At 40.1% G+C, this 27,810-nt stretch overlaps 5 protein-coding genes and 1 pseudogene across 5 annotated transcripts; 3 read left to right on the top strand and 3 right to left on the bottom strand.

The window, feature by feature from the left end:
* Positions 1-5,365, bottom strand: LOC125195662 (serine/threonine-protein kinase EDR1-like). The gene is made up of 13 exons (XM_048093806.1): positions 5,026-5,365; positions 3,766-4,212; positions 3,520-3,623; positions 2,382-2,956; positions 2,019-2,059; positions 1,724-1,792; positions 1,549-1,649; positions 1,397-1,475; positions 1,228-1,326; positions 1,068-1,136; positions 930-979; positions 664-840; positions 1-587 (listed from the first exon to the last, which is right to left on the bottom strand). The coding sequence occupies exons 1-13, from the start codon at positions 5,302-5,304 to the stop codon at positions 485-487; spliced, it is 2,193 nt and encodes a 730-aa protein (XP_047949763.1). The 5' UTR covers positions 5,305-5,365; the 3' UTR covers positions 1-484.
* A 483-nt stretch (positions 5,366-5,848) lies between these two features.
* On the bottom strand, positions 5,849-10,996 carry LOC125195658 (glycine dehydrogenase (decarboxylating), mitochondrial-like). Its single transcript, XM_048093802.1, has 15 exons — positions 9,700-10,996; positions 9,098-9,343; positions 8,945-9,022; positions 8,764-8,864; positions 8,483-8,678; positions 8,286-8,411; positions 7,929-8,114; positions 7,733-7,846; positions 7,503-7,655; positions 7,218-7,406; positions 7,029-7,106; positions 6,824-6,949; positions 6,628-6,726; positions 6,415-6,532; positions 5,849-6,180 (listed from the first exon to the last, which is right to left on the bottom strand). The coding sequence occupies exons 1-15, from the start codon at positions 10,894-10,896 to the stop codon at positions 6,086-6,088; spliced, it is 3,102 nt and encodes a 1,033-aa protein (XP_047949759.1). The 5' UTR covers positions 10,897-10,996; the 3' UTR covers positions 5,849-6,085.
* Positions 10,997-11,952: 956 nt separating this feature from the next.
* On the top strand, positions 11,953-14,734 carry LOC125195670 (probable ADP,ATP carrier protein At5g56450). Its single transcript, XM_048093817.1, has 2 exons — positions 11,953-12,577; positions 14,000-14,734. The coding sequence occupies exons 1-2, from the start codon at positions 12,239-12,241 to the stop codon at positions 14,627-14,629; spliced, it is 969 nt and encodes a 322-aa protein (XP_047949774.1). The 5' UTR covers positions 11,953-12,238; the 3' UTR covers positions 14,630-14,734.
* A 10-nt stretch (positions 14,735-14,744) lies between these two features.
* Positions 14,745-18,038, bottom strand: LOC125195669 (mitochondrial carrier protein CoAc1-like). Its single transcript, XM_048093816.1, has 7 exons — positions 17,325-18,038; positions 16,336-16,421; positions 16,017-16,224; positions 15,657-15,789; positions 15,333-15,517; positions 15,119-15,247; positions 14,745-14,958 (listed from the first exon to the last, which is right to left on the bottom strand). Exons 1-7 carry the CDS (start codon positions 17,517-17,519, stop codon positions 14,857-14,859), a joined length of 1,038 nt encoding a protein of 345 aa, XP_047949773.1. The 5' UTR covers positions 17,520-18,038; the 3' UTR covers positions 14,745-14,856.
* Positions 18,039-20,382: 2,344 nt separating this feature from the next.
* Positions 20,383-23,754, top strand: LOC125195668 (protein CLP1 homolog). The gene is made up of 10 exons (XM_048093815.1): positions 20,383-20,779; positions 21,092-21,160; positions 21,241-21,333; positions 21,834-22,075; positions 22,215-22,353; positions 22,453-22,509; positions 22,654-22,788; positions 22,898-23,133; positions 23,347-23,391; positions 23,476-23,754. Exons 1-10 carry the CDS (start codon positions 20,564-20,566, stop codon positions 23,558-23,560), a joined length of 1,317 nt encoding a protein of 438 aa, XP_047949772.1. The 5' UTR covers positions 20,383-20,563; the 3' UTR covers positions 23,561-23,754.
* Positions 23,755-24,683: 929 nt separating this feature from the next.
* Positions 24,684-26,322, top strand: LOC125195671 (annotated as a pseudogene).
* Positions 26,323-27,810: the final 1,488 nt, after the last annotated feature.

Here is a 27,810-nt window from a genome sequence, read left to right as displayed (position 1 = left end):
AGAAATGTACAAATTAAACTCAAATCAAGGTATAAACCGCAGAGACCTTTTTTTACATTTGCTATTATGACGATCTCAACAACTCCCTTTTTTTCTGTTTCCTATCTTCTTTTTATTCTAGACATTCTAATAGATGATCATAACTACATTGTTTTTCAACCCTAAGAACATTAAGAGAGAAAAAGTCCTTATGAATTCCTCTCCCATGTTTTTAGAACCATACAAATTTAAGGACCAAGCTTTCCCCAGCAGAAACTTGCTAAAGTTGTTCCCCAACTGCACACTTTTGTGCCAACTTTGAAGTTGAGGACTTGCTCTATATATTCTGAATCGGCTGCGTTCAATTCCCACTTTGAATGAATCAACGCTTCCCAATTCAGCAACTTTCCTGCGTACCAATGGCCTTTGGTCCAAACGAATTCTTGAATTATCGATTTCTGCTCAAACTGGCTCTTCGAGTCCAGAGACGAGCTCTCAGCTACTGCTACAATGGTATTATTCCTGATACTTGCAACTCTCGGTTATACGCACACTGAGGCGCTGCACACCCTTGAGGCCGGTTATAAGAAGGGCGTGCCTGTGGATTTCTGCACGGATGGAGCCTCCAAAGTTAATTTCCAATGAATGATCAATGCGCAGTGGAAATGGATCGTTAACTCTTACCTATTCCAACAGTCACTTATTATCTCGAATACCAGGGGATCAACCGTGGGTGGGATATCAAGGTGCCTACCCTGGAATCCAACGGCTCCAACCACCTGCATTGAATTCATCTCTGTCCATGGCACTCGCAGAGTTGCCAGCTCCCACAGTATGACTCCGAAACTATATACGTCAGATCTGTCAATACAAAGAACTTGACCTATTAGTGATATCCAATAAAACAAGACACCAGTTGCTCAAAGTTATATGGAGACCATTAAACTCACTTCTCATTGGATGGTTCATTTCTCAGAACCTCTGGGGCCATCCATTCTGCCTGCACAACCCAAAATATTACAAATAAATACTACTTCCTCCGTTCCATGTTAATAGAGGCGTTTCATTTTAATCTTCTCATGCATTACCGTTCCAGCTGCGGACTTCGAAGATAGGAAAGTATTGTGCTGCAGACGAGACATGCCAAAATCACACACCTGACAGGTTGTGGTGGATAGCATATGTTAAGAGAGAGAAGGGAAAACACAATTTCAAAATATATGGAGTTATATTGAACATAAATTGAACCTTGACAGCCCAATTTGTATCAACAAGGAGATTTGGGGTCTTCAAATCTCGATGCACAATGATAGGATGGCTAGTATGCAAGTAATTCATTCCCTTTGCCTGCAAAGGATTTGCTCGTTAGCACATGTCAAGAACCCTGTATATGCAAATATCACTTATCGACCCATACCACATCGAGGGCCATTTTTATTCTCCTTTTTTCGTCTATCTGGACACTTGGTCGGTGCAGCAGCTTATATAAACTACCCCTGCAAGTAAAATAGGGTTTATATGAACAAACTGAACTGAGCCCAATAGATGAATGGATTATTGAGAAAAAACCTTGGAAGGAATTCAGTCAATATGGACATATGAGGGGGGCGTGTCACAGCTCCCATGAAAAGGACAACATTCGGATGTCTCAACCTTAACATGATCTCAATCTGCAATGCGCAATCAAAAGGATTAAATGCCAAAGCACATACACATGTAACACAATCTTATAAAGAGCACCTACCTCGCATTTGAATTGTGCAAGTGCATCTCCTGAGATATCTTGTTTCATAAACCTCTTCACTGCAACTTCCTGTCATAAAATCACAGGAGCAAATTAAAACTACAGCAAATAAAGAATCTGGTACCACTACCTAGTGCAATGACAGTAAACAAGAAACAGACTTCAAAATCAGAAACAGCAAATCTTAAAATGCTATAAACCCCAACAAAAAAATAACACATACATGCACCACAACAAGAAAAAGAAAAGAGTCCCCCTAGTAAATTTCTTATTAGCATGTGCAGTATTCACATACCGTGCCATTCCATTCTGCTCGGTATACCTCACCGTATGAACCTACAGAAGGAACAAGAACAATTAGAACAGTCAGTTTAAGAATACTGCAATTAAGTAAACATCATAACATCTCCACAGAAATCCTTAGCATACAACAAGAGATGTGTAGCATCATGTATAATAAACCTGATCCATTACAAATGTGTAAAGAAAGTGGTTTATACTCAAAGGTGCACCTGAATAAGGCATAATATTGTACTCAAACGCAGGGAGGAAGCTAATCAAAGGTGATTTTTGTGCGAGCAAACACGCCCTACAGGTACAATGCTCCATTTTCATAAATTCCACCAAGGAAAATAAAATATACAGATAAAATTCCTACCTATACCGATACGTTCACCAATCTGAAGATCCTCCCATAAAATTTCAGCAACTCCATTGAGCACAGGATCAATTTGCAAATTATTTCCAGAAGAGTCAACATCTATACCAAAACCAGCATTGACAGTTGAGATGGCCTCGTCATTTCTATCATCCACTGGCGTGTTTTGCACCCAGGGATTATTAAAAGATGACTTATGTCCTGCTGAATCTAGTTTAAACACATTTTCTCTACAACCGTTCCTGGTAAAAGATACTTGATCTTCTCTACAATTGTCCTCCTGTGGAAGATAAAGATCTTTGACATTATGATCCAACTGCTCTGTCAAGATTATTCCTGCAGATCTCCTGGCTACTAAATTTGAGTGGAAGGAAACCACAGATGGTGCACCTGAAGTACCAGGTGGAAATGATCCCTTCAGAGCCCATTGTTCAGGTGCTGTACGGCAGGTTTTCAGACTCCCTGGAGAAGTAACAATACGCCTTGCATTCAATTCAAAAGTATGATGTTGGGAACTAGGTACCTCGGTAGGAATGAGTGTGCCTGGAGCACCCATTAGATCAATGATGTACTCACTGCATCAATAAGGAAACAGAAAGTCTAGTTATCAACTATATAATATTTTTCTCAATAATCAAAGGCTTGGATGACTTCTCAGGTTCTATTTTAAGCCAGCCAAGATTAACAAGAAATACATTTTACAACAACATGATTTTGTAGGTGTAGTCTGAGAAGAGATATGGCGAACCCCATTTAAAGATCCTGATTTAGACTCAGAAAGAAATTCTGTTCACAGGGAAAGGCTATGTGCAAATGCATATACTAAACCAACATTTCTAAGAAAACATAGGCTCACACTGCATACAGCTACACTCTTCAGTGCAACCGATTCAATCTCATCCCGAGACCCAACCCATGTACTGGGGCGGAGGGGGATCAAATTGAAGTAATGGGGTGAGGGTGGTAGGTGAGAGAGAGGAGGGCATTAACTTTTTTCAATTACTGACCTCAAAAACTAAGCACCATCAATAAGAATGCTTACCCCCACCCCCACCCGTATTCCTTTGTTCTTTTACTCTTTATGTAAGGATTGAAACAAGAGAAAATGGCAGAGCTAGTGTATAAGCAAGTCAATTACCTTCCATCCTCTAATTTTATCATGTTCACAGCTCCTTCATCAATACCAGTGAAGTAACTGCCTTTGACTAGCTTGCATGGAAGGTTAACCCTATCAGCAAGGACCTAGAAGAAACTATCACAGTTATTTTCTTCCTTATGCAGTGTGGTGCGAACATGCGTCATAACATGTTATCACATTCTAAAAAAAATTCTTAATCAACCTGACCACTCCAAACAAGCTTAAATGATCAGGAGGTCTTGCTACCTTAAAGAGTAGAGCCCTTTGACGTGAATGACCAACATCAAGGGAGCCAAGGGGAAGGATGGCTGAATTCAAATAGACTCGTAACTCACGATTCCTTGCCCTCCACCTTCTCAACATTTCTTCAACAACACTAACGGGACCTCCCATTCTATCAACAATAAGGTCGGCAATTTTCTGCGCTAGAAAATTTGTACTCAAAGTCTTGTCAACAGACATACAATAAACTATTTCTTCAAGTTTCCGGAGATCCACATCATCTATACGGTTGACTAGAACCACCTCACATCCCATATCTTCCAAATGAGACATTGCTTTAAGGTCCAAAAGTGACGGCATTTTCTTTGTGACCGCCAGAGTTGAATCTATTCCACAAACATCATAGAACCCATCTATAACCTTTTCACCATAATTTACAACATTAAAACTCTGCATCACAAAAACAAAGACCTATGAATCATCAAATGTACTAAAAGCTAAAGTGGGAACTACATAGAAAAATTAACAAAAATATAAATTGCAAACACTTTTTAGCTACACAAAATACAAGCAGTGATGATTTATGTTGCTTGGATTCATCAACAGATCGAAGGAACGCAATTCAAACACATCAACACCCCACATGATAAGAAAAAATTTACACAGGCAGGTTCACCATGGTGCAATACCTGCTAAAAGTCTAACTTAGCCCGACTTAGTTCTTGATGGAGCAATAACAGAAAACACCCTCTATCTCATGAGATTTTTATTTTATTTATTTGCTCACATCACATGTAGTTAAGATGTCGGAATTGAATACATGCAGGTACGTATCCCGGCCTAGGCACACCTGGCAATTGTCCCTGGCAGTTTTCTTCAGCTATTACATTTAGATTGATTTTTATATTTTACTCGATCTTTTATATAGTAGTACTCCTACTACAAATTTCTTCCTAAATGCAAAATTGTAATTTTTCCGATCCATTTTGAATTCGTAGTTTGGTCCCTGAAGACATGGTAGGAATCAAGAGGGCATTATGTATGGACATGATCGTCCACAACCTCTATTCTTGGAAAATTTTCCGACTAAGTCACAAGACTCGCAACCTAAAGCAATCATTGCATACGAAACTGCAGCAGTTCTTCCCACCACAATACTGTATAAAAAATAAAAACACAACAGAGCCGAGAATTTCAATCAACCGACACAGGCAATACAATTCAAAAGGGAACGAAAAAACAAAACAAAATCTGGTAAAACGATGTACCCAAAATGGGAGCGACCGCGAGGTTCTGAGAAGGCGCGCAGCCAAGGCTAATCTGCTTAGCAACGTTGATTTGGGCGGTTTCCGGGTCAATACAATCCTGACCCGGATCGGAAACGCTTATAGCCAGCGCTAATTGCATCTGAAACTCCTCCTCGTCGCTATTGCTCGAATGGTCACCCGTCGGCGGCGACGTCGATGTGGAGTTCAATTGCTGCGTTTGAGATGAGGAATGCCTCCTGTGATGGTGGCGATCGCGGATGTGAAGCTTCCGCAAAAAGTGTTTCATCTTCGACATTTTCGTCGATCGGAGACAAACTAATTTGCATGAATAAACAGTAGAAACGCGGTGATTTACGGTGTCGATTCCAATCCAAATTGATCGATTTTAGGGAGAGCTAAAATGCGCCGCAGTGGGTGGCGAATAAGGAAAGAAGAGGTTTAAACGAGTAAGTCTTCATCACCTAGCAAACAAATCAACAGTTGGGATTTTGGAATAATCAACTGCCCAACTAACTTTGGTATTTTTCATTATTTTTATTTCACATTTTATGTGGCAAAATTTTTTAGTATTTTAAAACGACAATGGTGGTTCAAACAAAGTCAGAATTCAAGACCGGATTTAAAAGAAGTGGGATTAACATATCGCTATGGGTGAATCAAGAAACCTATAAAATCTGATTAAATCAAAGCAAACTTTTCTTTTTATGTTTTTGGTTATTATACTTTTAATGTAACGCTTAATTTCCAGAATGACACAATGTATATAATTCGTTGGCTTTAAATTTTGAAATTTATTGCTAACTTTGTACTTATCAAACATTTAAGCCACACTAACAAAATTCTTAAATTTTCCTACACGAAGGAACTTATTTCAAGTATATGAAACTGCAGAATTAAGAGAAGTGTGATTACACCATGAGACAGAGTTGCAATGATAAGCAACAATGCCCATTACTGATTAAAACAGACATGTATAAAAACAGAGGTACAACTTGAACATAAATATCGTTTATGTACAATAACATAAAGCGGAGACGCTTGTGGTGTTGCATTCTTCTAAAAGGAACCATGCAGCCTTAAGCAGACGCAGCTGCTGCCTCCTCCGCCATCTGTGAGACCGGGAGGAGGGTGCAGATGAGGTTCCGATCTCCATAGACGTTGTCGACGCGCCCTGAGATAAGCAGAATCTTCCAAATTTAGTAAAGCAAAACCAAAGTAAAGAAATGGGGGGGGGGGGGTGTAAAACTATGGTAGGAAAATGTGGTTGTTGACTTGTTGTGACTAAAGGGGTGGCATTCGGTCGACTGAACCGAACAGAAGCCTTTCATTGGTGCAGTTTTTTGGTGTCAGTGTTCGTTTGTACTCGCACTATATCAATCGACTCAAACATCACAAATTTACGCACCTGTGGTTGGCCAAAACTTGGCATTCTTGAGCCATGCAGCAGGGAAGGCTGCATATTCTCGCGAGTACGGCTTAGTCCAGACATCAGCCATGAGCAACGAGGGCGGGTGAGGCGCACTCTGAAATCAGATCATTGTGCTCAGTTGTGTTGAAAGAAAGAAAACAACAAAAAAACATGGAAACTCTGTAAACTAAGAAGCCGTGGCTGGAATACCTTGAGCACATTGTTATTGATATCGGCTTTGCCTTTCTCGATCATCGAGATCTCTTCCCTGATAGAGATGAGAGCGTCGCAGAACCTGTCTAGTTCAGCCTGCAAAAAAGAAGGGGAAGTGGGGTTAGGTTCAGATTCTCGTTTGTTGGAAGGGAACAGAAGTCTATGTTGCTGTGGTGAGCTTGCTTAGTGTTACCTTGCTTTCACTTTCAGTCGGCTCAATCATGAGCGTGCCAGGAACAGGCCACGACATTGTGGGTGCGTGGAATCCATAGTCCATCAGACGTTTGGCAACATCCTCGGGCTCGATCCCAGCAGTGTTCTGCAGCAATGGCCACTTGCAGTGTAAGGAGTGATAAACGGCACAGAGTATGAATGCAATTAGTGTTCAAGAAACGAACCTTAAAGCCTCTCAAATCGATGATGAACTCATGAGCGCATGTTCCATTGACTCCGCGGAAGAGAACGGGGAAATCCTTCTGCTCAATCAAGAAGCAAAACATGTTAAACGGAGAGTAATGGCATAAATTTCTGCAGAAACGACTTTGTGATTTAGATAACGCGTGATGCAAGAACGAAAGAGGCAGGACCTCCAAACGCTTGGCCATGTAGTTCGCATTTAAGATGGCAATCTTTGATGCGTCAGTTAATCCCTTTGATCCCATCATGGCAATGTAGGTGTAGGATATAGGTAAAATGAGAGCGGAGCCCCAAGGCGCAGCAGAGATAGTACCGAGTGGTTGAGATTGCTCAGGTTCTGGTATGCCTCCGGTGGCTATCTGTGACACAATAAAGATACCCGTACAGAATCAGCCACCATTGCATTTAAACACACACATGTACACATGGATTACTGCAAAAGCATTTCCACATACCACTGGATGCGAAGGTAGGAATGGTGCAAGGTGTTTCTTCACCCCAATAGGCCCCATACCAGGTCCGCCTCCACCGTGGGGTATACAGAATGTTTTGTGGAGATTGAGATGGCAAACATCGGCACCGATGAAACCCGGGCTAGTCAAACCAACCTGTAGGCACAAAAGATTGATCATCAGAAGCAACGAACGAGTAATGTGCAACCTACGTGTTATCAATATAGCCATACCTGAGCATTCATGTTGGCTCCATCCATGTAAACTTGTCCACCATTGTCGTGGATTATTTTGCAGATCTCGTCAATGCCTTCCTCGTAAACTCCGTGAGTGGAAGGATATGTGACCTGGCATCCAGCAGAGTTTATCAAAACTAGGACAAATTCAATGAATTGTAGATTCAAAATAGAGTCACAAGGCAATCCATACCATAAGAGCAGCTAAGTTGTTCTTGTTCTTTTCAGCAGCCTTCCGTAACTCTTCGATGTTGATGTTACCCTTGGAATCAGTTCCAACAGCCACAATTTTCATCCCACACATAGCCGCGCTTGCAGGGTTCGTTCCATGTGCTGAGACTGGAATGATGCACACATCACGGTGGTGATCTCCTCTAGACTACATTAGAAGTTCACAGAAATCAACAGTTACTATGGTGGATTGTATTAATCACAACTCAGAGCCAAGAAATTTTCAGCTTTCATTTTGCAAATGTAACAAATTTAAATAAGAATAACATTAGTCAATCTTCTACACTATAATTACAAATAAAATATTGTATATTATTACCCTGTGATATGCTCGAATAACCATCAGCCCAGCGTATTCTCCAGCTGCACCGGCATTGGGTTGTAGAGAGAAAGAATCAAAGCCAGTGATCGTACACAATAGGTCACCCAAATTCTTGAACATTTCCTGCAAAATAAAATGATCATTTAGAAGAATCCTTTGAACCTCCTGAAAATGAACATGTGAATTTCAAATACCTGGTAACCAGCAGCCTGTTCTGTGGGGGCAAAAGGGTGAATGTCCGTGAAGGCAGGCCACGTCACCGGCATCATTTCTGTAGTTGCATTCAGTTTCATCGTGCAAGATCCCAAGGGAATCATGCTGTGGCACAATGACAGATCCTTTGACTGAAGTTTGTATATGTATCTAAGAATCTCATGCTCCGTGTGGTATCTACACCAACCAGTACAGAAATAGTCACATCTAATCTTACAAAGATGAGCTTAAACTGCAAGATATTTCAAGGAAATGTCCATACGAGTTGAATATCGGGTTTGTTAGAAACGGGCTCTGTCTCACGAGTCCCGAAGGGATCAAGTTCTCAACTTCTGATGCAATAGATGCAGCAGTGAATGGCACCTGAAAAACACAAATTCTCAACTTATGATAAAAAACGAGAGGCTGGAAACATGTCTCAAAGTATATACACCCTTACTTACAGGCTTGCCAGATGCAAAGACAGCAAACAATTTGTCCACATCTTCCAATGTAGCTGTCTCATCAAAAGCAACAGTTATCTGAGAGACAAAAGGTATATAGTTACTCACAAGCTGTCACAATTTACGGAAAAAATTTAGATAGGCAACGCTTACAGTGTTTTTGTCGACAACCCTCAAATTTATTTCATGCTTGTAAGCAGCATCAGCAATCGCCTTTGCATCTCTGCATGTGACCTTCACTGTATCAAAGAATGGAAGGCTTTGAACTTCTACAGTCCCAAGCTTTTTCAACCCAGCGGAAAATGTTCCAGCCAAACCATGTACCCGTTGAGCGATACTCTTAAGGCCTTCCGGTCCATGATAGACAGCATACATAGCAGCCATGTTTGCCAGCAAAGCCTATAACGTAACAGAACCATATTGTTTTCATAAAAAACTCAAGCATAGTTTCCACATGCACATTACCACCTTTCATATTTGATTCAAGACACAAAATACTAAGATCGCGCTCAATACATGACAGCCATGTTAGCCAGCTAGGCTATAATGTAAAAGAACCATATTTTCATCATAAAAAACCCAAAACAAAAATATTTTCGTATACGTATTGCCATATTTAATTAGTAAATGATTCAAGACAAATACGCATGCTAAGACTCCCTCTCAACTATCTACTGCAAGCTTGCAACATGATTTCACAGAACAGATTCCAAGCACAAACAATTGAGATTCAGTTCACCAAAAAACACACTCACTTGAGCAGTGCAGATGTTGCTAGTGGCCTTGTCGCGGCGGATATGCTGCTCCCTAGTCTGCATAGCCATCCGAAGAGCAGGCTTCCCCGACGAATCAACACTGACACCAATAATCCTCCCGGGCATCATCCTCTTGTACTCCTGCGAGGTAGCCAAGAATGCAGCGTGGGGCCCTCCATACCCCATCGGAACCCCAAACCTCTGTGCCGACCCCACCACAATATCGGCCCCCAACTCACCCGGCGGCTTCAGCATTGTCAAGGCCAGCAAATCAGAGGCCATCACAACCTTCACACCACTCGCGTGTGCTTTCTTGATGAACTCCCCGTAGTCCAAAACCTCACCCTCCGTCCCCGGATACTGCACCAGCACTCCACAGACATCACCGGAGCTGTAATCAATGTCCTTCACATCGGAAACAACCACCTTGAGATCGAATCCATCAGCCCTAGTCTTGCAAACATCGATTGTCTGTGGATGGCAATTGCTAGCAATGACAAAGGTCTTCTTCTTCCCCTTCGAGATGTTGTTGCACATCGCCATCGCCTCTGCAGCCGCAGTCCCTTCGTCGAGGAGGGAAGCGTTGGACATAGGCAAGGCAGTGAGGTCAGTGATCATGGTTTGGTAATTCAGCAAGGACTCGAGCCTCCCCTGTGAAATCTCAGCTTGGTAAGGGGTGTATTGAGTGTACCAAGCTGGATTCTCCATGATGTTTCTCAAAATCACAGGAGGCACAAACGTGTTGTAGTACCCCATTCCAATGAAGGATTTGAAAACTTTGTTTTTGGAGGCTAAATCCTTCATGTGCTCAATCATCTGAGCCTCCGTCAACCCCTCATCGAAGATCGAGAACTTCATGTCACGTGCGCGGATGGATTTGGGGACGGTTGCGTCAATTAGTGAATCTAGGGTTTCGAATCCGACGAATTCCGCCATTTTGGATTGGTCCTCCGGCGTCGCGGAGTTGTGGCGGCGGGGGAAGGTGTCGCTGGCTTTGAGAGCGTCGACGGAGATGGAGCGCGTGGCGACGAATTGGGGGAGGTTTCGAGAGTAGAAGCGGCGGTTGACGGAGGAGGCATTGGCGGCGGCGGCGATGGAGGATACGTAGCGTGAGGATTTGTGAAATGGCTGCTGCTTCGATTCGGAGAGGAGGCGGCGGAGGATGGCTCTGTTTGCTAGCTTCCTCGCGCGTTCCATGATTGAATTGAAGCAAAACGGAGAGGTTTTGCTTTCGCCTGAGCTTCTACTTCTTCTCTCACTGAAATGATTTCATTTTTTGCTTTTGTTGGTTTTATTGTTGGTGGTGGTGGGAAATGGAAATGGGTTGGTGGAATATATATATATTCATATTATTTTATTGTTTGGTAATGAATATTCTATTATTCTGGTTGGTGAAGGGTGACGTGGCACCAATGCTTTCTGGTAAAAATAACGAATCTTTTCTGTACACTTTAATTTTTTAGGAGTATAAAAACGTGCAGCTTGATTGATATTGTATGGAAGGAAATGAGTTGGAGAGGATTGAGATTTTATGGTTAAAAAAGATTTCCTTTTTGTCTGGAGAAGAATTTTAAATTGGAAAAAAATTTATTTTTACTATGAGTGAAAGCCTCAATAATATTGTTTCGAGGAGAGAAATATTGCATGGAAAAACCTCTTTCACAATTGGCTTATCTTGATTTTACGCCTCACAAAAGTATGAGATTTTTAAGAAAAGACAATTTTAGTATCCCAGATATTAGGAATACCTCTTTAATGAGTAGTATAATAAACAGTGAGTAAGATCCTCTTTCCTAGTAGTATATAACCATAAACATATATTTAAATTCATTCACTCACAAAAAAATAAAAGTTATTTCATTTTTGTATATTCTGCAAGAATAATTAACGTTTATTTATGAAATTTTTTAGAATTTGTATTTCAATTGATCAAATCTACAGTGAAATGTCAATATTTATTTAATTATATTATGAATTGTTTATTTACTTAAAATTTGATATAAATCACACTGCATGTATATTCATTCCGTATAAATAATTTAAATCAGTCTTCTGGAGTTGATGGTGATAGTTAGACCTCAAATTTGGGCCCTTTGATCAATGAATCACTACTTGTTGGCAGGTTGAACACCAGTCCATCGGGCTAATTAATTTTATCGGGCCTCATTTATAGCCCGAACCATCCTTTTTTTGCAGAACCATATTTGTCCATTGAATTATTGTTTATTCATTACTACCATGAATGGTGTCTCAAGCTGTTTAGGTATTCCTTCAATAAGAATTCAAATATTTACGGCTACACAATAGAATATGAATCTCTTAGCAATTGGAATTTGATTCGTTTGTCTTTCTCAACACACTACATGGAGTAAATAGAACACAAATAGCCATCATAAATCATTAAATTGTGGGAGAAAATCGTTTAATAAAACACGAATTCGAGAGCTCAGGCGTAGAAATTTGATTCCCGGAAGCAATCCAATCAAGAAACACGGAGAAAAGGTGGGAAAAATTGAATCTTTTCTTCGTCGAGGGAGTAATGGCGGCGGAGGAGGAGAAGCTGAAGGGCGGCGGTGATAGGAGAGAATTTAGACCGTCCACGAGTCTGAGCAGTTTCCACAGGGATCTGACGGCGGCGGCGCTGATGGGGGGCGTCGTGCACACGATTGTGGCCCCAATAGAGAGGGCGAAGCTGCTGCTGCAGACGCAGGAGAGTAATGCGGCGATATTGGGCGGCGGCACCCACCGTAGGTTTAGAGGGATGATTGATTGCATTGGCCGTACGGTGAAAGAGGAAGGGGTTTTGTCTTTGTGGAGAGGGAATGGCAGCAGCGTCATCAGATATTACCCCTCTGTTGCCCTCAATTTCTCTCTCAAGGTTAGACAAATTCATACAATTTTTAACTACTTACTTAGTACTACTATTTTGTTTGGTTTGTGTTTGTGTGGAACCAAGGATGTGGATTAGGTATTGATGAAGGGGATACTGTGGTTCTGGTGTTGAGATCATGGTTGTGGATTGCTCATGTCAGTTTACTGTTTGACATGTGTTGAATAGGTTTTTTGGTTGGTGATTAGTGATGATTTTGTGCTCGACAGAGTTTAGCTGTTTGGTTGGTGTTATTTGTGGGAAATGGTAGCTGTGAGAAGTGACAACGGGCGGGATGGGTTTGGGGCTCGGTCATCAAATGAAATTTGAGCTCGTTTGCAATGTAGCCTGTCTTTCTTACAATGTGAATCATGTGATAAATATGAGGTGATTTGTATGATGTATTTCTTTGAGGTTCTTTGTTAAGGTTAAGAAACTAACAAACTGGTTAGAACTTAGGATCACATAGTTCATTAGGTAATTGGTTATTGGTGATTTCTATGAGCAAATTTTATAAGCTTAATATTATATGGATGACAGGCTTGAAGATATACTTTCTGAAATGACTGGCAATGCAGTGATATTTAGGTCTTCTTGACGAGCTATTCAATGTATTTATAGTAAGGCGAGCCAAGTGTTTTTTTCACTGGAAACGAATTAATTTCATTTTTCTTCTTTATTTTCTCTAGTTCCAAATCTGAGCATTGTGTGTAAAAGATCAGTGCTTGGGATGGGGTTTAGTGGTGGGGCGAGGGAGAGCAATTTTCCGGCCTAATCTTACACGTGTCTGTGGAAAGGTGAACAGATGGTTCATTGTTTTGAACTTTTAGCATGGCCTTATGGAGTTAAGTGTTTCTTGTAGTATGATTACTGAGCTCATCAAGACTCTGTTCATTTGTTGTAACATTTCTAGTCGCGTAGGGCCATGTGATTTCAGGTCCCAAACTTTCCATAGTTTTTAGGCGGGACAGGTTGTATCAGTCCATGAATCAGTAGATTTAGTATTGCCAGAAGTTGTTGTACAACTTTTGGTTGTCGAAATTGAATTCGGTTTGAAGCGGATTATTTGAGGCCAACAGCAAATCAGAAAATAAGCATACCTACTTCTTAGTTAAGACTTAAGAGTACTTGCTTCACGTGTTTCGGCCCAAGTCCCGTAAAAACCAACTAAAATGCTTTCGCACGCCACGGAGTTGGAAAATACTACTATGACTTTTGGGTCATATCTGAACAGCTTAATTGTAAACCATCACAGACTTGCTTCTCATTGTTTGTTGGATTGCAGCAAAGGGATCTGAAAAACGTTGATAAAATCTTGTTATTTTATACCAATATGGCTCTGACACTATTGAGTGTGGCAAATGAAAGCGTTATCCCGTATCATGTCTAAACATTTAGTTGCTGACTTGATTTTTGTGTATGTTTTGTTAGGATCTTTATAGGAACATTCTGCGAGGGAACTCAGGCGAAGGCAGTCTTCTTTCCGGCCCGTCTGCCAACTTCCTTGCTGGATCTGCAGCGGGCTGCACGACGCTGATCATCATCTATCCCCTCGACATAGCCCACACCCGTCTAGCCGCCGATCTTGGGAGAATGGAGACGCGCCAGTTCAGAGGCATCGGGAATTTCCTAAGCACTGTATATAGAAAAGACGGAGTCCGGGGCGTCTACAAGGGCCTCCCGGCCTCTCTACAGGGCATGGTTGTCCATCGGGGCCTCTACTTTGGCGGGTTCGACACCGTTAAAGAGAAGATGGCTGAGAAGTCTGGCTCAGGCGTCGCGCTATGGAAGCGCTGGGCTGCTGCCCAGGCCGTGACGACAGTGGCCGGGATGCTGTCTTACCCACTCGACACAGTCAGGAGGCGGATGATGATGCAGTCCGGCACGGAGAGGCCGATGTACAGGTCAACGTTCGACTGCTGGAGGACGATATACAAGGTCGAAGGTTTCGCCTCGTTTTACCGCGGCGCAATGTCGAATATTTTTAGGAGCACAGGCGCTGCGGCTGTTTTGGTTTTGTATGATGAGATCAAGAAATTTATGAATTTGGCTGGATTATAGGGAAGGAATGTAGTGATGTTTTAGAAGGTTGGGTATAATGTGTAGAAGCCTTGTAATTCTTGGCCATTTGTGGCGATACAAAAGTAAATTTTGTATTCTGGAATAGAAAATTGGATTTTATGGAAAATTTTCATCTACATACATAGAACTATTTGTCAAAAGAGTTTCATCTCTTCTATTTCAAAGTCGATCTCTGTTCTAGTAAATTAGGTAGTAGAGCAGCAAGATCATGCTGATGCAGACGTGCTCGATTTCTGACGAGGAGGAATCTGCAACCGAGTCTTCATCGAGTCATAAACTGTGAAACCAATTGCAACAGATGGTACAACCTGCAGGAAAGGATCAAGCAGCAGTTTTTTAGCTAGAGAGCAGAAAACTAGCTCGTCTCGATAAAGTTACGAGACTTGAAGCTCGTGTTCAATAACATAGCAACCATAAATGATCAGAAAAGTGAGATCTTAAGATTTGTGTCTTATGTTCATATGTTACCTTGATGTAATTGATGCTTAGGCCAGCGAACAACTGCCTCCAACCGTGATTACGGACAATGGAAGCGAGCCCCTCCCACGTGCTCTTATACACGTGACCACCTTGTGATGAAGGTTGCAGATGCTCGACCTAGAACAACTCGGGATTAGTAAATGTGGTCGATATTATTTTTATCTATGGATGAAAATAAACAAGAGAAGCGATGGTGCAATACCTGCATCTGCCTCCTGACAACATCTAAGGGGTATGTCAGCGTCTGTCCAAGTACACCAGCTATGGCTCCACAAGATAGCCGCATTGCAATCGACTTCTGGTGTTCTTCGGGGACGTGCCTCTTTAGCTCCTCGTAAACATAAAATTTAAGGCCAGCATATGGAAGAATACCTATAAGTGTCGGACCTGCATGAAGAAATTCTTTGATGTTTGTAAAATTTTGCAAAATTTGGATTATTATTAGTAGCAAACAAGTAGTAGAAAATAAGTGCATTGGGCTCTAATATAAGATGGAATAGTTAATCAAATTTAATGTGTACGGTACCTATGCCTCGGTATAGACCTCGGACTCCCCCTTCTGTGTAGACCATCTTGAATACGTTTCCAATTCCAGTGTAAGCAGGATTGGAATGAAACTGCCTCGTCCCGTGCTTCAGATCTCCTCTTGTGTCTACAACCTTAAAAAGAGGAATAACAAATGAAAATTCAATCACACAGGCAGAGACCTTTATGTATTTAAATCAAGACAATCAATTTTTGGCATTTAAACATTCGATTGAAAGAACAAATTTCATGGTACTATAACTTGACCGGTTATTATTTCAGACACATAAACTCATAAAATTTTGTTGACTCTTGAATTTCTCAATTTAACTTCAAAAAAAAGAGAAATTCAAATGCTTACCTGGTAGGCGAGTTTGGTGCGAGCCAAATCTAGTGGATAAGTGCATAAAACTGCAGTCCCACCAGCGGCTGAGCCAGCTAAGAGATCCACAACGGGCCCTGTTCCCAAAGCCGAGTAGTTATCCAAGATTTGTGAACGATACTGCTCATAGGCCATGAAATGTAATGCTGCATAGGGTACAATCCTAAGTACACTTGCTCCATTTCCTCTGTATCACGAGAAAATAGGAAGGAACAAATAATAATGAGCCAAATGGACGTTCTGATGATGATAAACAATTAAACAGATCACGACTCGAAATCAATGGTTTGACACTTACTTGTAAAATCCTGCCACGCCTTCATGCTTCAGTAGCTTCTTCAACGAGGGGTAAATCCCAAGAGAATGAAAACCTTGAGTTCTAGTCTACAAGAGCATCAACGAACAGAATTAGAAACATGTCAAATTCAAGCAACAAATTCATTTTCTTATGTGAAGGTGAAAATTATAGGGTTTCTTCAACTCTATGTGGAGAACAATCAAATAGTTAAGCTTAAGTGGCTACAGGAATATCTACTGGTTTAGGTTTCGAAAATAAGAGATGTATGCAGGAGTCAGTCAAGGAGATGGTGGCATGCAACTCATGGCATCCAAACCACTACTCAAACACGATTTCAAATACTTTTATCTACATATAAGAAACCTTGTATAGTACTAGGATTAACTGACATACATGCTCGATGTTGACAAGTACGGAGTAGGTGCTAACAATTTAATCCTCTGAAATTTTGGATTTCTTTATAATGCAAATTATGCAATCATATGAAACTTGCTCCCAGCCAAATAAAAAGTCCAATTCACTAAGTAATTTGGGATTACAACATTTAAAACTCGCATGATTAGGAAACGTTGCATCAACAACTTTACATAGTCATGATCATTCAACCCTTTGGTCCTTCCCATAATGGTAAATTACCTAATGCAATCAAATACCGGAATACCGGTATTTGATCTCAACCAAATACCGGAACAATTAACCAAATCCAACAACACAAATATAAGATCATAACATCACAAGGCAATGTTGCACCAACAACTTTTTATGTTATGATCATTCAATCCTTTGATCTCCCTATGAATGGCATAAACATCTCACACGAAACTCGATCTCACCAACAGAGCAAATACAAGGTTATGACATCAAAATCCACTCTTGCTAAATCATGAGATCACATCAAAATCCACTCTTGCTAAGTCATGAGATCAGAATTCAATAAGCACAAACAGGCATTCAATCAACTAATTCAACATCAAAAAACAATTCACCACCTGCAGGAGTATTTTAGTTCGTTCCAACGGGGCAACGGCCGTCTTAGCAATTCCACCAGCTGCACCACCAGCAATGAGCTCCTTTACATACACAGGAACTGTATCTATGTACTTGGACTCTCTATGAGAGGAAGCTGCCCCAGTAAATCCAGTCACATTCGATGAAAGGGTAGAACCCTGTGAAGAATTCATCATCTTCAAAACCTAATCTGAACAATTCAAAACCAAAGATCCAGTCTTTTCGCCCAATTTTCAACCAAAATCAGGAAGAAAAGACTAACAACAATTTTTTTTATCCACCCTTTAATTTATAAAACTCCTTATCCCATCTATCTCTTGGAATAGAGAAGTAAAACGATTTATTCCCAACAGGCAGAATCAAAGGCCTGAGAACAAAATCTATGTTCACAAGCCAGTCTTCTAAGCTGAAATCAAGATTCATCAACATTCACAGCAAGAATCGGAGAAACGATCGACGCCCTTCACAATCCAAACACAATCGCCATGAAATCGCGACAGGGTTTCAATCAAAATCGGATCTTTATACTCTCGAGAAAGAGAGTGCAGGGATTCAATCCCAGAAAAATCGTAATCAACAGCCAAATTCGAATCTCTAGAACAAGAAAATAAACCTCAAAAGTAGGAATGAATGAGGAGGCTTTTCTTAGAAGTATAAAAACTCAATTTGAATTGGTCTTCTAAAATTGATTTCTTTATAATGAATTGGTTTATATATCCACCTATTTCCTTGCTTCCTGGAAACTGGAAAGTATTGTAGGCTATTACCTGGAGATTCCTAAGCCCCGCCCTAAAACATCTGATTACGAAATTCTTAGCAAAATTTGTCCAATAAAAAATCAAATTTCAATTTATTTATATCTCAATACTGTAATAGTTTTAATTTTTTAAATAAGAAAGATAAAAAGAAATTTTGGTTATAATATTATTAATGGATAAGGGCACCCATAAGGGGGCGGACTATACCTCGCCATAAGCCCCGCCTTATGCACCGCCAGCTAAGCCCCGCCCTATAGTTTTTTCTTCTATTTTTGTATGTAATTTATGTTATCAAGCTAAATAAATAAATAAGCAACGCAATTAAAAGCAAATCCTATATTTACTTAATTTTTTAAAAAAAGTTACAAAATTAGAAATAAAAAAAAAGGCACTACATATAAAAATAGGCTAGTCTAGTAATCCCAACTTGCGGCTGAGGCCATCGATCATCCGCTAGAGGGACGCGATTTGAGCCGGGTTGGTCGCTTACATGAGGGCGTTGTGCGTGTCCAACAACGTCCTATAGTCGGAGGAGGCCACCGAATCCGTGTAGGCATATGCCGCAGCCGAAGTCGGGGCCGTGGTCACGCTCGGGGTCGGGACGCTCGGGGTCGGGACCTGGTCAGGCAGCGGGCGGTAGAGGATGTCGTCTTGCCCTTGCCCTTGCCCTTGCCAGCCTTGATGACAGGGGGACACCGGAAGGACATCGGTGTGCTGAAACTCTCATCCTCGAACACCGGATGGTTGAGGTCCATTGGAGTTGCGCCGCTGTCGCTGGTCGTATAATCACCGGCGAAGGTGTGCTTCACCCTCTTCTTCGCCGTCATCGATTGGGGCAGCACACCTCCAACGAACTTCTGTTTCTCCTTCAAGAGCGCCCAGGACTAGTAGTGCTTGAAATCGCCATACAATGACATGTACGACTGCACCGCTTCGCCGCACACATCCGACAAACTCTCGCCGCTTCCCTGCTCCCTCTCGCACTTCTCGTACTCCGCCAAGAACCAATTGACCTACTTCTTTATTTGATTCCAGTGCTTGCGGAGCTGCTCCCTCTAGTGCTTGTAGGCGGTCGGCGGTTTGGCCTCGTTATATTTTTCGGCGATGCGTTCCCAATACGCAGTAACCTTCTGGTTGTTGGCGAACGCCGGATCCTCTAAAATATCAATCCAACGTCTCGTCAAGACAATGGATTCTTACGCTTGGTAGTTCGTCCTTCCCGGGGCGAACTCTTCATTCACCGTCAGAAGCGGCAACTTCTGGGCTCTTACCTAGGTCCGCTTCTTCTTGGCGGCGGAGGAGCGGGCGCGAGACGGGGGGTGTGCGGGTTGGAGAAGGCTCCATGTCTGACAGCCTGTACGAGTCCGTGCTGAAATCGGGATTGTACTGGGTGTTGGTGTCGAAGGGTCGGTATTCACCGGGTTCTGTACCCGGCCACCGTGCACCACCACCGAGCATCGGACTATCCAGATTTGGGTAATCGGGATTCATTTTGTTTGAAATGTTGAAAATGGAGTGTGAAAGGAATGGAAATGGAATGTGAAAGGAGTGAAAATGAAGTGAAAAATGAGATGCATATATAGTGTGTGAAAATTAAATAAAATTATAAAAAAAAATCGAAAAAAATGCGTTGCATCGTCCGCGTCTCCCACAGTGGTAGACGATGCGACGGACGTAGGGGCGGAAGACGCGCTTCGTCCGTGGATGATGGAGAAACCATCGTCCGCGACGCCACATTGTCGTCCGCCCCATTGTGGATGGCCTAATAGAGCACACTTCATAAAGATTTTTTTTATGACAGACCAAATTAACAAAATGGTGTATTCTTTTTATGGAACGAAAAAAATAAACCCCAAAGTTTTTTTATTCTTATTTATTTTATTGATTCAATTTCCAATATTTATCGAATTGACACCATTCGTATATTTGGTTCTTAAGTCCATGAATACAAGCAACTTCAGTGAAAATAGAGTTTAGCTGACTTGGATTACATAGAAGATACATTTAAAACACAATATAATTGAAAAAATAAACTAGCACGATACAACTTCATAAAGTACTTACATTTAGTAAAAAAAAAAAATCAATTCTATTATACATGTTCCGTCTATAATTTTTATTGAAATCATAAAACACAAGTATTTTTTAGATGAAATATTTATTCATATTTGGAACGTATTCCTGGTAAATTGTATCGTAAATTAGTCATTTTTTTTTGATAATTTATTTTAATAATTATATTTTCCATTAATAATGTAGGAGAACTATTTTAATTACATTTTCCTTTTCGAAAGTGATTGAGGCATCCCTACTGTCGCTGCCGCCACCCTACGCCGGCGGTTCTCCTTCTGCCCTGCATATAAATATATATAGCCTTAAGATTTTCAAAGATCATGAAGTAATTACTGTAATTGATTAATTTGTTATCTTTATCATTAACCCAAACATCGAAACTGCTTTGAATGGCTTACGGCGGCCCCGCCGTTGCTCAGACCGCGCCGCCAGGTAGCTCGGAAACAGTGAGGCAGGTGAAGCTGGACAAAGAATGCGAGTTGAGAGTTGAAGTCGGTCCCAATTTTCCTCTTCGCCTCCGCTTGCTCACCGGCACCGCCGAGATATTCGGAACGGAGATTCCGCCCGAGATTCACCTCACGTTTCCTCCCGGTCACAAATTTGCTGTATGTAGTTCTGATTTTGATAATTTATTTGCGTTATTACGCAAACACGTTTGAGAAGGAGTTGGATTATAGAAATTAGAATTGATTCTTAACCCTCTCTTTCCTTTATATGTTCAATTTGACTAGTTTCTTCTTCAATTGCACTTTGATGCTCAACTTTTAACATAATTTGTGAGAATAATTGGTGTTTTGTCCAATTTGAAAAACCAATTGCCTTAAGATAGGTAGCTGAAAGGGATTATGTTCAGATTACTGTTTTTATTTCCGTTATTGAGTGAGAGTTCTGATTGAAAGTTATGTTCAACGGATCAGGTTTTTACCTGGTATGGAGCTACAATTGAAATTGATGGTATTACTGAAACTGATTATACAGCTGATGAGGTATTGTTATTTTATCATGTTTATTTACATTAGCTCCATCACTGCTGTTGTATTTAACTGTTTCTCTGTGTGTGGATTAGACGCCCATGATCAGCTATATCAATGTGCATGCCGTGCTGGATGCTAGAAGAAATCGTGCTAAGGGTTCACCCAGTGATTCTGATGATTCTCAGGTAGCATTATGTTCATGATCATGTGTGACAGGAAATAGAGTTCTTTTACTCATCTAGTTTCTCTTTATGTTGTTATTATATATTCTGGGATGATTTACATTTTTGCTTTTGAGAAAGTGTTACCTGCCCTGTATTTTGCATATTCATTTAACATTCATAACCATGGAGAGAGCATCAATCCATGGTAAAACTGTGAGTGATCTACCGATACTCCATTGCATGGAGGATATGAAAAACCTCCAAGTTAGCTGACTCCACATAATGGGATAATATCTTGTTGAGTTGAATTAAGTAAATGAGTTACATGGGGGATAAGATAAAGGGATTGCCCCTACTTCATTGTGCTCTAATCTGTGCAAGGTGCAGCTCAATGTGATCCTTTAAAGACATAGTTCTTTGTGATTAAATGCCATGAATTTCTGCTCTTATGGCATTTGTTTAGATGAGTTAAGGTTGCTCTATTGCATGTATGAACTGATCTTGTGGTCTTGTTTCTTCAGGGACCAAGGGTTATTGTCGTGGGACCTACTGATTCTGGAAAGAGTACATTGTCAAGAATGCTTCTAAGCTGGGCAGCTAAACAGGGATGGAAACCTACCTTTGTAGATTTAGACATAGGCCAAGGATCTATAACAATTCCTGGATGTATAGCTGCAACTCCGATTGAGCTTCCTATTGATCCAGTGGAGGGAATTCCTCTTGATATGCCTCTAGTTTACTTCCATGGCCATGTAACCCCTAGGTAATAAAATTGGCTTTTTTTATTGAATCTATCCTCTGTGCTTGGTGGTTCTCAGTTTCCTAGTACTCGCTCGTCGTTTTTTGAGAAGTTCGTTTTCTCAATTGTTAGTCCTTACTCATTTGGATTTGGTGCTTAACAGTGCCAACGTAGAGTTGTACAAGGTATTGGTGAAGGAGCTTGCTCAAGTTTTGGAGAGGCAGTTTACTGGAAATGTTGAATCTAGAGCTGCAGGCATGGTGATTAATACCATGGGGTGGATTGAGGGTGTTGGTTATGAGGTATTTGATTTAATAAATTTTCAGATGGCAAATATGCCTTTCATGAGTTAAGGAAAGGCTTATGTCAGATCTTTTCTAATTATTTTATTCTCTTGGCAGTTACTGCTGCATGCAATTGATACGTTCAATGCCTCAGTTGTATTGGTTTTGGGTCAGGTATCTCTTTTTTGCTGGTTCGAGCATGACTCCTGGACATGTTATTTGTTTGGCTGTCTGAAGGCGGTTCTTGCCTTGTACATCAAAGTCTTACTTGTGATATCGCTTCTTCTTGCTTTCTTTGGAATTTGAACATATCTACAGGAAAAGCTTTGGAGCATGCTTAGAGATGTTTTGAAAAGTAAACCTAATGTAGATGTGGTGAAGCTTCAGAAGTCAGGCGGTGTTGTCTCGAGAAATGCAAAAGTCCGTCAGAAGGCCAGGGGCTCTAGGATACGTGTATGCATCTTCAAACTAATAACATGGCTATTTAATTCTGCATACCAGTGATGCTTCTTTCTTTTTTTCCTGTGTTCCTCCACTGAGTTGCCCTTTCCCCTGACTGCAGGAGTACTTCTATGGCCCTGCGAATGATCTTTCCCCTCATTCTAACACAGCCAATTTCAGTGATTTGTTAATCTATCGTATTGGTGGTGGACCCCAAGCCCCACGCTCTGCTCTGCCAGTTGGTGCAGAACCAGTCTCGGATCGCTTAAGAGTGGCTCCTGTTAGTGTCAACCAAGACTTGCATCATCTTGTATTAGCTGTCTCGTTTGCTAAAGAACCAGACGAAATCATGTCCAGGTACACCAATTTCCTTATTAGTAGCATCTTGATGCTTACTTATGACTTCCATCAAATTTGGCTCGTCATTCAGTTTATCACTCATCTCTATGAGCACTCATGCAAGGGGAGAAAACTAAAACACTTTATAGGCTTCATATCTAGTGCAACTATAGGATTAGGAAATGAGGAATGAAATTCTCTTTCTGATTTTTTTTTTCTCGTCTCTGTTAGTAACGTTGCTGGCTTCATCTGGGTCACTGATATCAACTTCGAAAGGTACAGACCTGAAAACCCCACTTCTTTTAGTGCAACTATGCTTTGAAATTTGCATAATCTCATCTTGATCGGTGACCAACGCAGCAAGAAAATCACGTACCTAGCGCCCTCTGCTGGAAGCCTTCCCGGTAAATATTTGATCGTGGGAAACCTAACGTGGTGCGAATAGTGCAGTTCCGTTCGCTGCAAGCTTGTTTCCATCGTCATTGGACTTGATCTCTCTAGGGTTTCTGTTGTAAAATTGATGCAAGTTCCATAGTGTTAGTGCAGAACTGAGGTCTTGCAGATGTCTGTATACTAACTAGTTCTATCATGACTTGTACTCAAACGTGTTACTTTGTTATATGCATGTTTACTTTATTAGACATAAACTCTTCTTCATTAACTCTTTTCTAGAATAAAGATAATTACAAATTTAAAATACCAGTACTAATTAATTATGATTTAATTTAGAGTGAACATCCTTGAGACACTGAGTCCTTGACAATATATATCATGGGAAATGATTTTTTTGACATTATGGCATTGGCATAGTAGGGTTTAAGTTATAATTTTATAATACTGTATTTTATTTTTTATAAAATTTATTCTTTGTATATATACCTTAAATAAGGATAGCCTGAATTAAGGAAATATATTTGAATTATGAATACTTCTAAAGCATTAACTATAACATGTCGTAGTAACAAATTAAAATTTAATATACAGCTTATTAGTAAGATTTTGTAAATTTAATGGGTAGAAAGGTGAAATAATATTTAATAGATTATGTTTAAGACGAAAGTTGCAAAAAAATAAAATCTATTACTATAAAAATTAAGAAATTAGTTGATACTTTGTTTATTGAAAATTAAGTAGTGAATTTGGTATTTCTAAATCAAAATTAAAAATTAACATTACAGCAAAACTTTTAAATGAGTGAAGACGTTCTGTTTTCAAAAAATAATACTATAGCACTTTTGTTTAAAAATAAAATAATGCGACAGGCTGTTAGTTGTAATTACTTATTTCTAACTCATTTTTTTAATATTTTAATCTTGATTGTATGTAGTACTCCTATTATTTTAGAAATTGATAAATATGCAACTCTCTAGTTAAATATTCAAAGAATTGTATTAATATGTGTCAAGATATATTCTATTAATTTAATACATTGTATTATAAATATATTCTTTTAATATTATATTATATATATATATATATATATATATATATTCTAGAGAATATTTTCTCTATAAAGTATAGTACAATACTGCAATTATTTATTTAAAAAAAAAACCCCTCAATTTTAGCATTAATCCAAATCATATTAGAACTTCCGGGAAAATCTTTCATAGATCTCATATTTGCAACCATCAGCGCAGAAACCCTAACAAAAAAAATTCAAGAACTTTGTGCATAGGAATTAAGGTACACATGTTTTTTTCCCTCTCATATGGTGTTCAATCCAAGAACCTCTTTTGCAGTTTGTTATTGAACCTAGATCAAGTTATTTTTCTACTTGAAATAATTCTATAACCGTCTGAATTCGAATTTCTATGATCCACTTTGTTAACTAATAAAAGGAGAGGAGTCTAAAGATTATAGAAGTTTGATGTTTGATGTAGTATATTGCAATTAACAATCTATGTATATATGGTCAGGTGTGGAAAAATGGGTCAAGCACTGTCATGTTGTGTTCAAGTAGAACAGTCTACTGTGGGCATGAAAGAGAAGTTTGGCAAGTACAGCGAAGTCCTCGAGCCAGGGTGTCACTGCGTGCCTTGGTTTCTCGGCTACAAATTAGCCGGCAAGCTATCCCTGCGCGTCCAACAGCTTGATGTTCGATGCGAGACCAAAACCAAGGTATGAGCATCATGCATGTGTTATCATCTTGTTTCATATTTTTGTGTTTGGTTGAACCTTTTATTTAATTTTGTGTTTCAGGACAATGTGTTTGTTACTGTGGTTGCATCCATTCAATACCGGGCCGTGGCACAAAACGCAGCTGATGCTTTTTATAAGCTCTCCAACACCAAGGCTCAGATCCAAGCCTATGTTTTCGATGGTACCACTCTGTTTTCGCACCTTCTTTTAAGTCGATTATGTGTTGCTAACCGATTTATTTTGTAGTCATCAGAGCTAGTGTGCCCCAAGATTGATACTGGATTCTGTTTTCGAGCAGAAGAACGAGATAGCCAAATCCGTGGAGCAAGAACTCGAAAAGGTGATGCTCGTTCACACCATTCTGTTCCTACATTCCGTTATTCAAACTCTTAACGTGCATTCTTCAGGCGATGTCTGCTTATGGCTTCGAGATTGTCCAAACGCTCATCGTTGATATAGAGCCCGACCGTCATGTCAAGAAGGCTATGAATGAGATCAATGCAGGCAAGTTTGCTACTCTAATGAGACAACGCCTTTGTATTGGCAACGCGCTCTCGATTTAAATTTTTCGTGTGTGTGTGTGAATAAACAGCTTCTAGGATGAGGGTTGCTACTAATGAGAAGGCTGAAGCAGAGAAGATTCTGCAAATCAAGAAGGCTGAGGGGGAGGCCGAGTCCAAATACTTGTCCGGGCTTGGGATTGCCCGACAGCGCCAGGCAATTGTGGATGGGCTACGAGACAGTGTGCTGGCCTTCTCTGAGAACGTGCCCGGGACTTCAGCAAAGGACGTGATGGACATGGTTCTTATAACTCAGTACTTTGACACGATGAAGGAGATCGGGGCGTCCTCCAAATCCAGTGCTGTGTTTGTTCCACATGGACCCGGTGCTGTCAAGGAAGTCGCCTCACAGATTCGAGAAGGCCTTCTTCAGGCCGAGAGCCTTCACCACTGACCTCACCTTGCATCATAGCTTTTGTTTCTAAAGATTGCTTTTTTGTTTTTAAATAACTGAGTTTTATAGTTAGGATAGTATACTGATAGAGTTACATTGCTTTTTCTTCAACTCGAAATTCTGTGTATAATCCCATGATTGATGATTGAATCTACATGCCAAAGAAATCAATAATGAAACTTTGGAAGTATGATAATAATAAAACCAAATTACACAAGATGATAAAACAGCTTGACAAAAAACAAAGAAACATGAAAAGAAAAGGGAAGGAGAGAAATGATTATTAATGCGAGAGAAGATCTTTAATCCATCGAAAGCTCCTTGTAAAAGTTTGGGTTGAACAGTGTAAGTCTTATAGCTGACGATCCTCTGCATCTCTGGATCGTTAAAACTCCAACACCTTTTCTCCTTCTTCAGCTTCTGCGGCGGCGTCTGGTAGTATGGAGTCACGGCGGAGGATGAAGTGCTGTAACACCGGAAATCGCCGTAATAAGGCTCTATTTGCATGTCGGAATCGTTTGATCTGTGACTTTCTTTATATCTGGAGCTGTAGTTTTTAAAGGAGGAATTATGGTTAGGCAAGTCAAACACGATTTCCCATTTTATATTTTGGCATTTTGAATTGTATTTCGTGTTTTGATTTTTTTAAAAAAATTTAATAGTAGTATTTGTTTTGGATTAGTGTCTAATTTACACAGCTTATTACGCTTTGGATTTCGGGAAGTACGACGTGGGTTCAAATTCAACTGCGCCATCACTCTAGTCCATTGAGTTAATTTATTAAAAATCGAGTTACGATTGTATGGGTAGGAGATTAATTAAGTAGATGTAAATGTTTGTTTTGGAGATTAGTTTTTCCTCAATTAATAAAATGCTCCAAAATAAAAGAGTCAAAAAGTTTACGAAATACTGTCTTCATGTTGAATATACTACTAGTATTTGGGATCACATGTGTCTGGAGTTGGTTTCTCATCCGCTCACAAGTCACAATTTGTGGTGACCAGCTAGCACAAACATAGCAATTGTAAAACGTTGTGCAATAATTTAGTACTAGCATGAAGTAATTTAAGGGTTTGGATCCCTGTTGTATTCAAAGCAAGAATAGGGTGTGCAACTCCATGCAGCACAATATATAATATAAGGGTTTGGATCCCTGTTGTACTCTATTGTGGTCCAAATTCTTTTCGGAAAGGCTAATAATTCCAACGTAGGAAAGGTGCAAGCGGCTTAGGAGAAAGAGATTTGGTTGGACTAAATAATTAACTACTCTATTTTATGTTTCTTAAAATAATGGTCTCTAGTATATATCCATTATTAAAACGTAGCCTTCTTTTTAGAAATAAAAGAATACTAGTAGTAGTACTACAATTGTTATATGGTTAAGTAAAAGGGCAGACATAGAACCATTCAAAATTTAAATTATTTTTAAGATTTCAACCCTCATAGGCCATAGCATATTTCGCTGCCAATCCAGCTGACAGTGATATATCACCAATTATCTAACAAATTATTTCATTAAACAAAGTTCCATCTTCTAGAGTGGATTACAAGTTTTATAAGAAGAATAAAACACAGGAACCATATATTCAGCGATATATA

The sequence above is a fragment of the Salvia hispanica genome, chromosome 6, assembly GCF_023119035.1.
Source record: "Salvia hispanica cultivar TCC Black 2014 chromosome 6, UniMelb_Shisp_WGS_1.0, whole genome shotgun sequence".
NCBI lineage: Eukaryota > Viridiplantae > Streptophyta > Magnoliopsida > Lamiales > Lamiaceae > Salvia > Salvia hispanica.
This window is presented reverse-complemented; position numbering and strand designations above follow the sequence as displayed.

Bases quoted from the DNA above. Each gene is read 5' to 3' on its own strand.
- LOC125195662 (XM_048093806.1), bottom strand. From the start codon at position 5,304: ATGTCGAAGATGAAACACTTTTTGCGGAAGCTTCACATCCGCGATCGC. The intron at 2,060-2,381 runs GTAGGAATTTTA...TTCCTTCTGTAG, and splicing joins TGGTGAACGTATCGGTATAG to GTTCATACGGTGAGGTATAC. The intron at 1,327-1,396 runs GTATGGGTCGAT...AATCCTTTGCAG, and splicing joins TAAAAATGGCCCTCGATGTG to GCAAAGGGAATGAATTACTT.
- LOC125195658 (XM_048093802.1), bottom strand. From the start codon at position 10,896: ATGGAACGCGCGAGGAAGCTAGCAAACAGAGCCATCCTCCGCCGCCTC. The intron at 8,679-8,763 runs GTATGGACATTT...TGGTTGGTGTAG, and splicing joins ACAAACCCGATATTCAACTC to ATACCACACGGAGCATGAGA. The intron at 6,950-7,028 runs GTTCGTTTCTTG...CCATTGCTGCAG, and splicing joins TCGATTTGAGAGGCTTTAAG to AACACTGCTGGGATCGAGCC.
- LOC125195670 (XM_048093817.1), top strand. From the start codon at position 12,239: ATGGCGGCGGAGGAGGAGAAGCTGAAGGGCGGCGGTGATAGGAGAGAA. The intron at 12,578-13,999 runs GTTAGACAAATT...ATGTTTTGTTAG, and splicing joins CCCTCAATTTCTCTCTCAAG to GATCTTTATAGGAACATTCT.
- LOC125195668 (XM_048093815.1), top strand. From the start codon at position 20,564: ATGGCTTACGGCGGCCCCGCCGTTGCTCAGACCGCGCCGCCAGGTAGC. The intron at 20,780-21,091 runs GTATGTAGTTCT...TCAACGGATCAG, and splicing joins CTCCCGGTCACAAATTTGCT to GTTTTTACCTGGTATGGAGC. The intron at 21,161-21,240 runs GTATTGTTATTT...TGTGTGGATTAG, and splicing joins CTGATTATACAGCTGATGAG to ACGCCCATGATCAGCTATAT.
- LOC125195669 (XM_048093816.1), bottom strand. From the start codon at position 17,519: ATGATGAATTCTTCACAGGGTTCTACCCTTTCATCGAATGTGACTGGA. The intron at 15,790-16,016 runs GTAAGCATTTGA...CCTCTTTTTAAG, and splicing joins GCACCAAACTCGCCTACCAG to GTTGTAGACACAAGAGGAGA. The intron at 15,518-15,656 runs GTACCGTACACA...TTCTTCATGCAG, and splicing joins AGGTCTATACCGAGGCATAG to GTCCGACACTTATAGGTATT.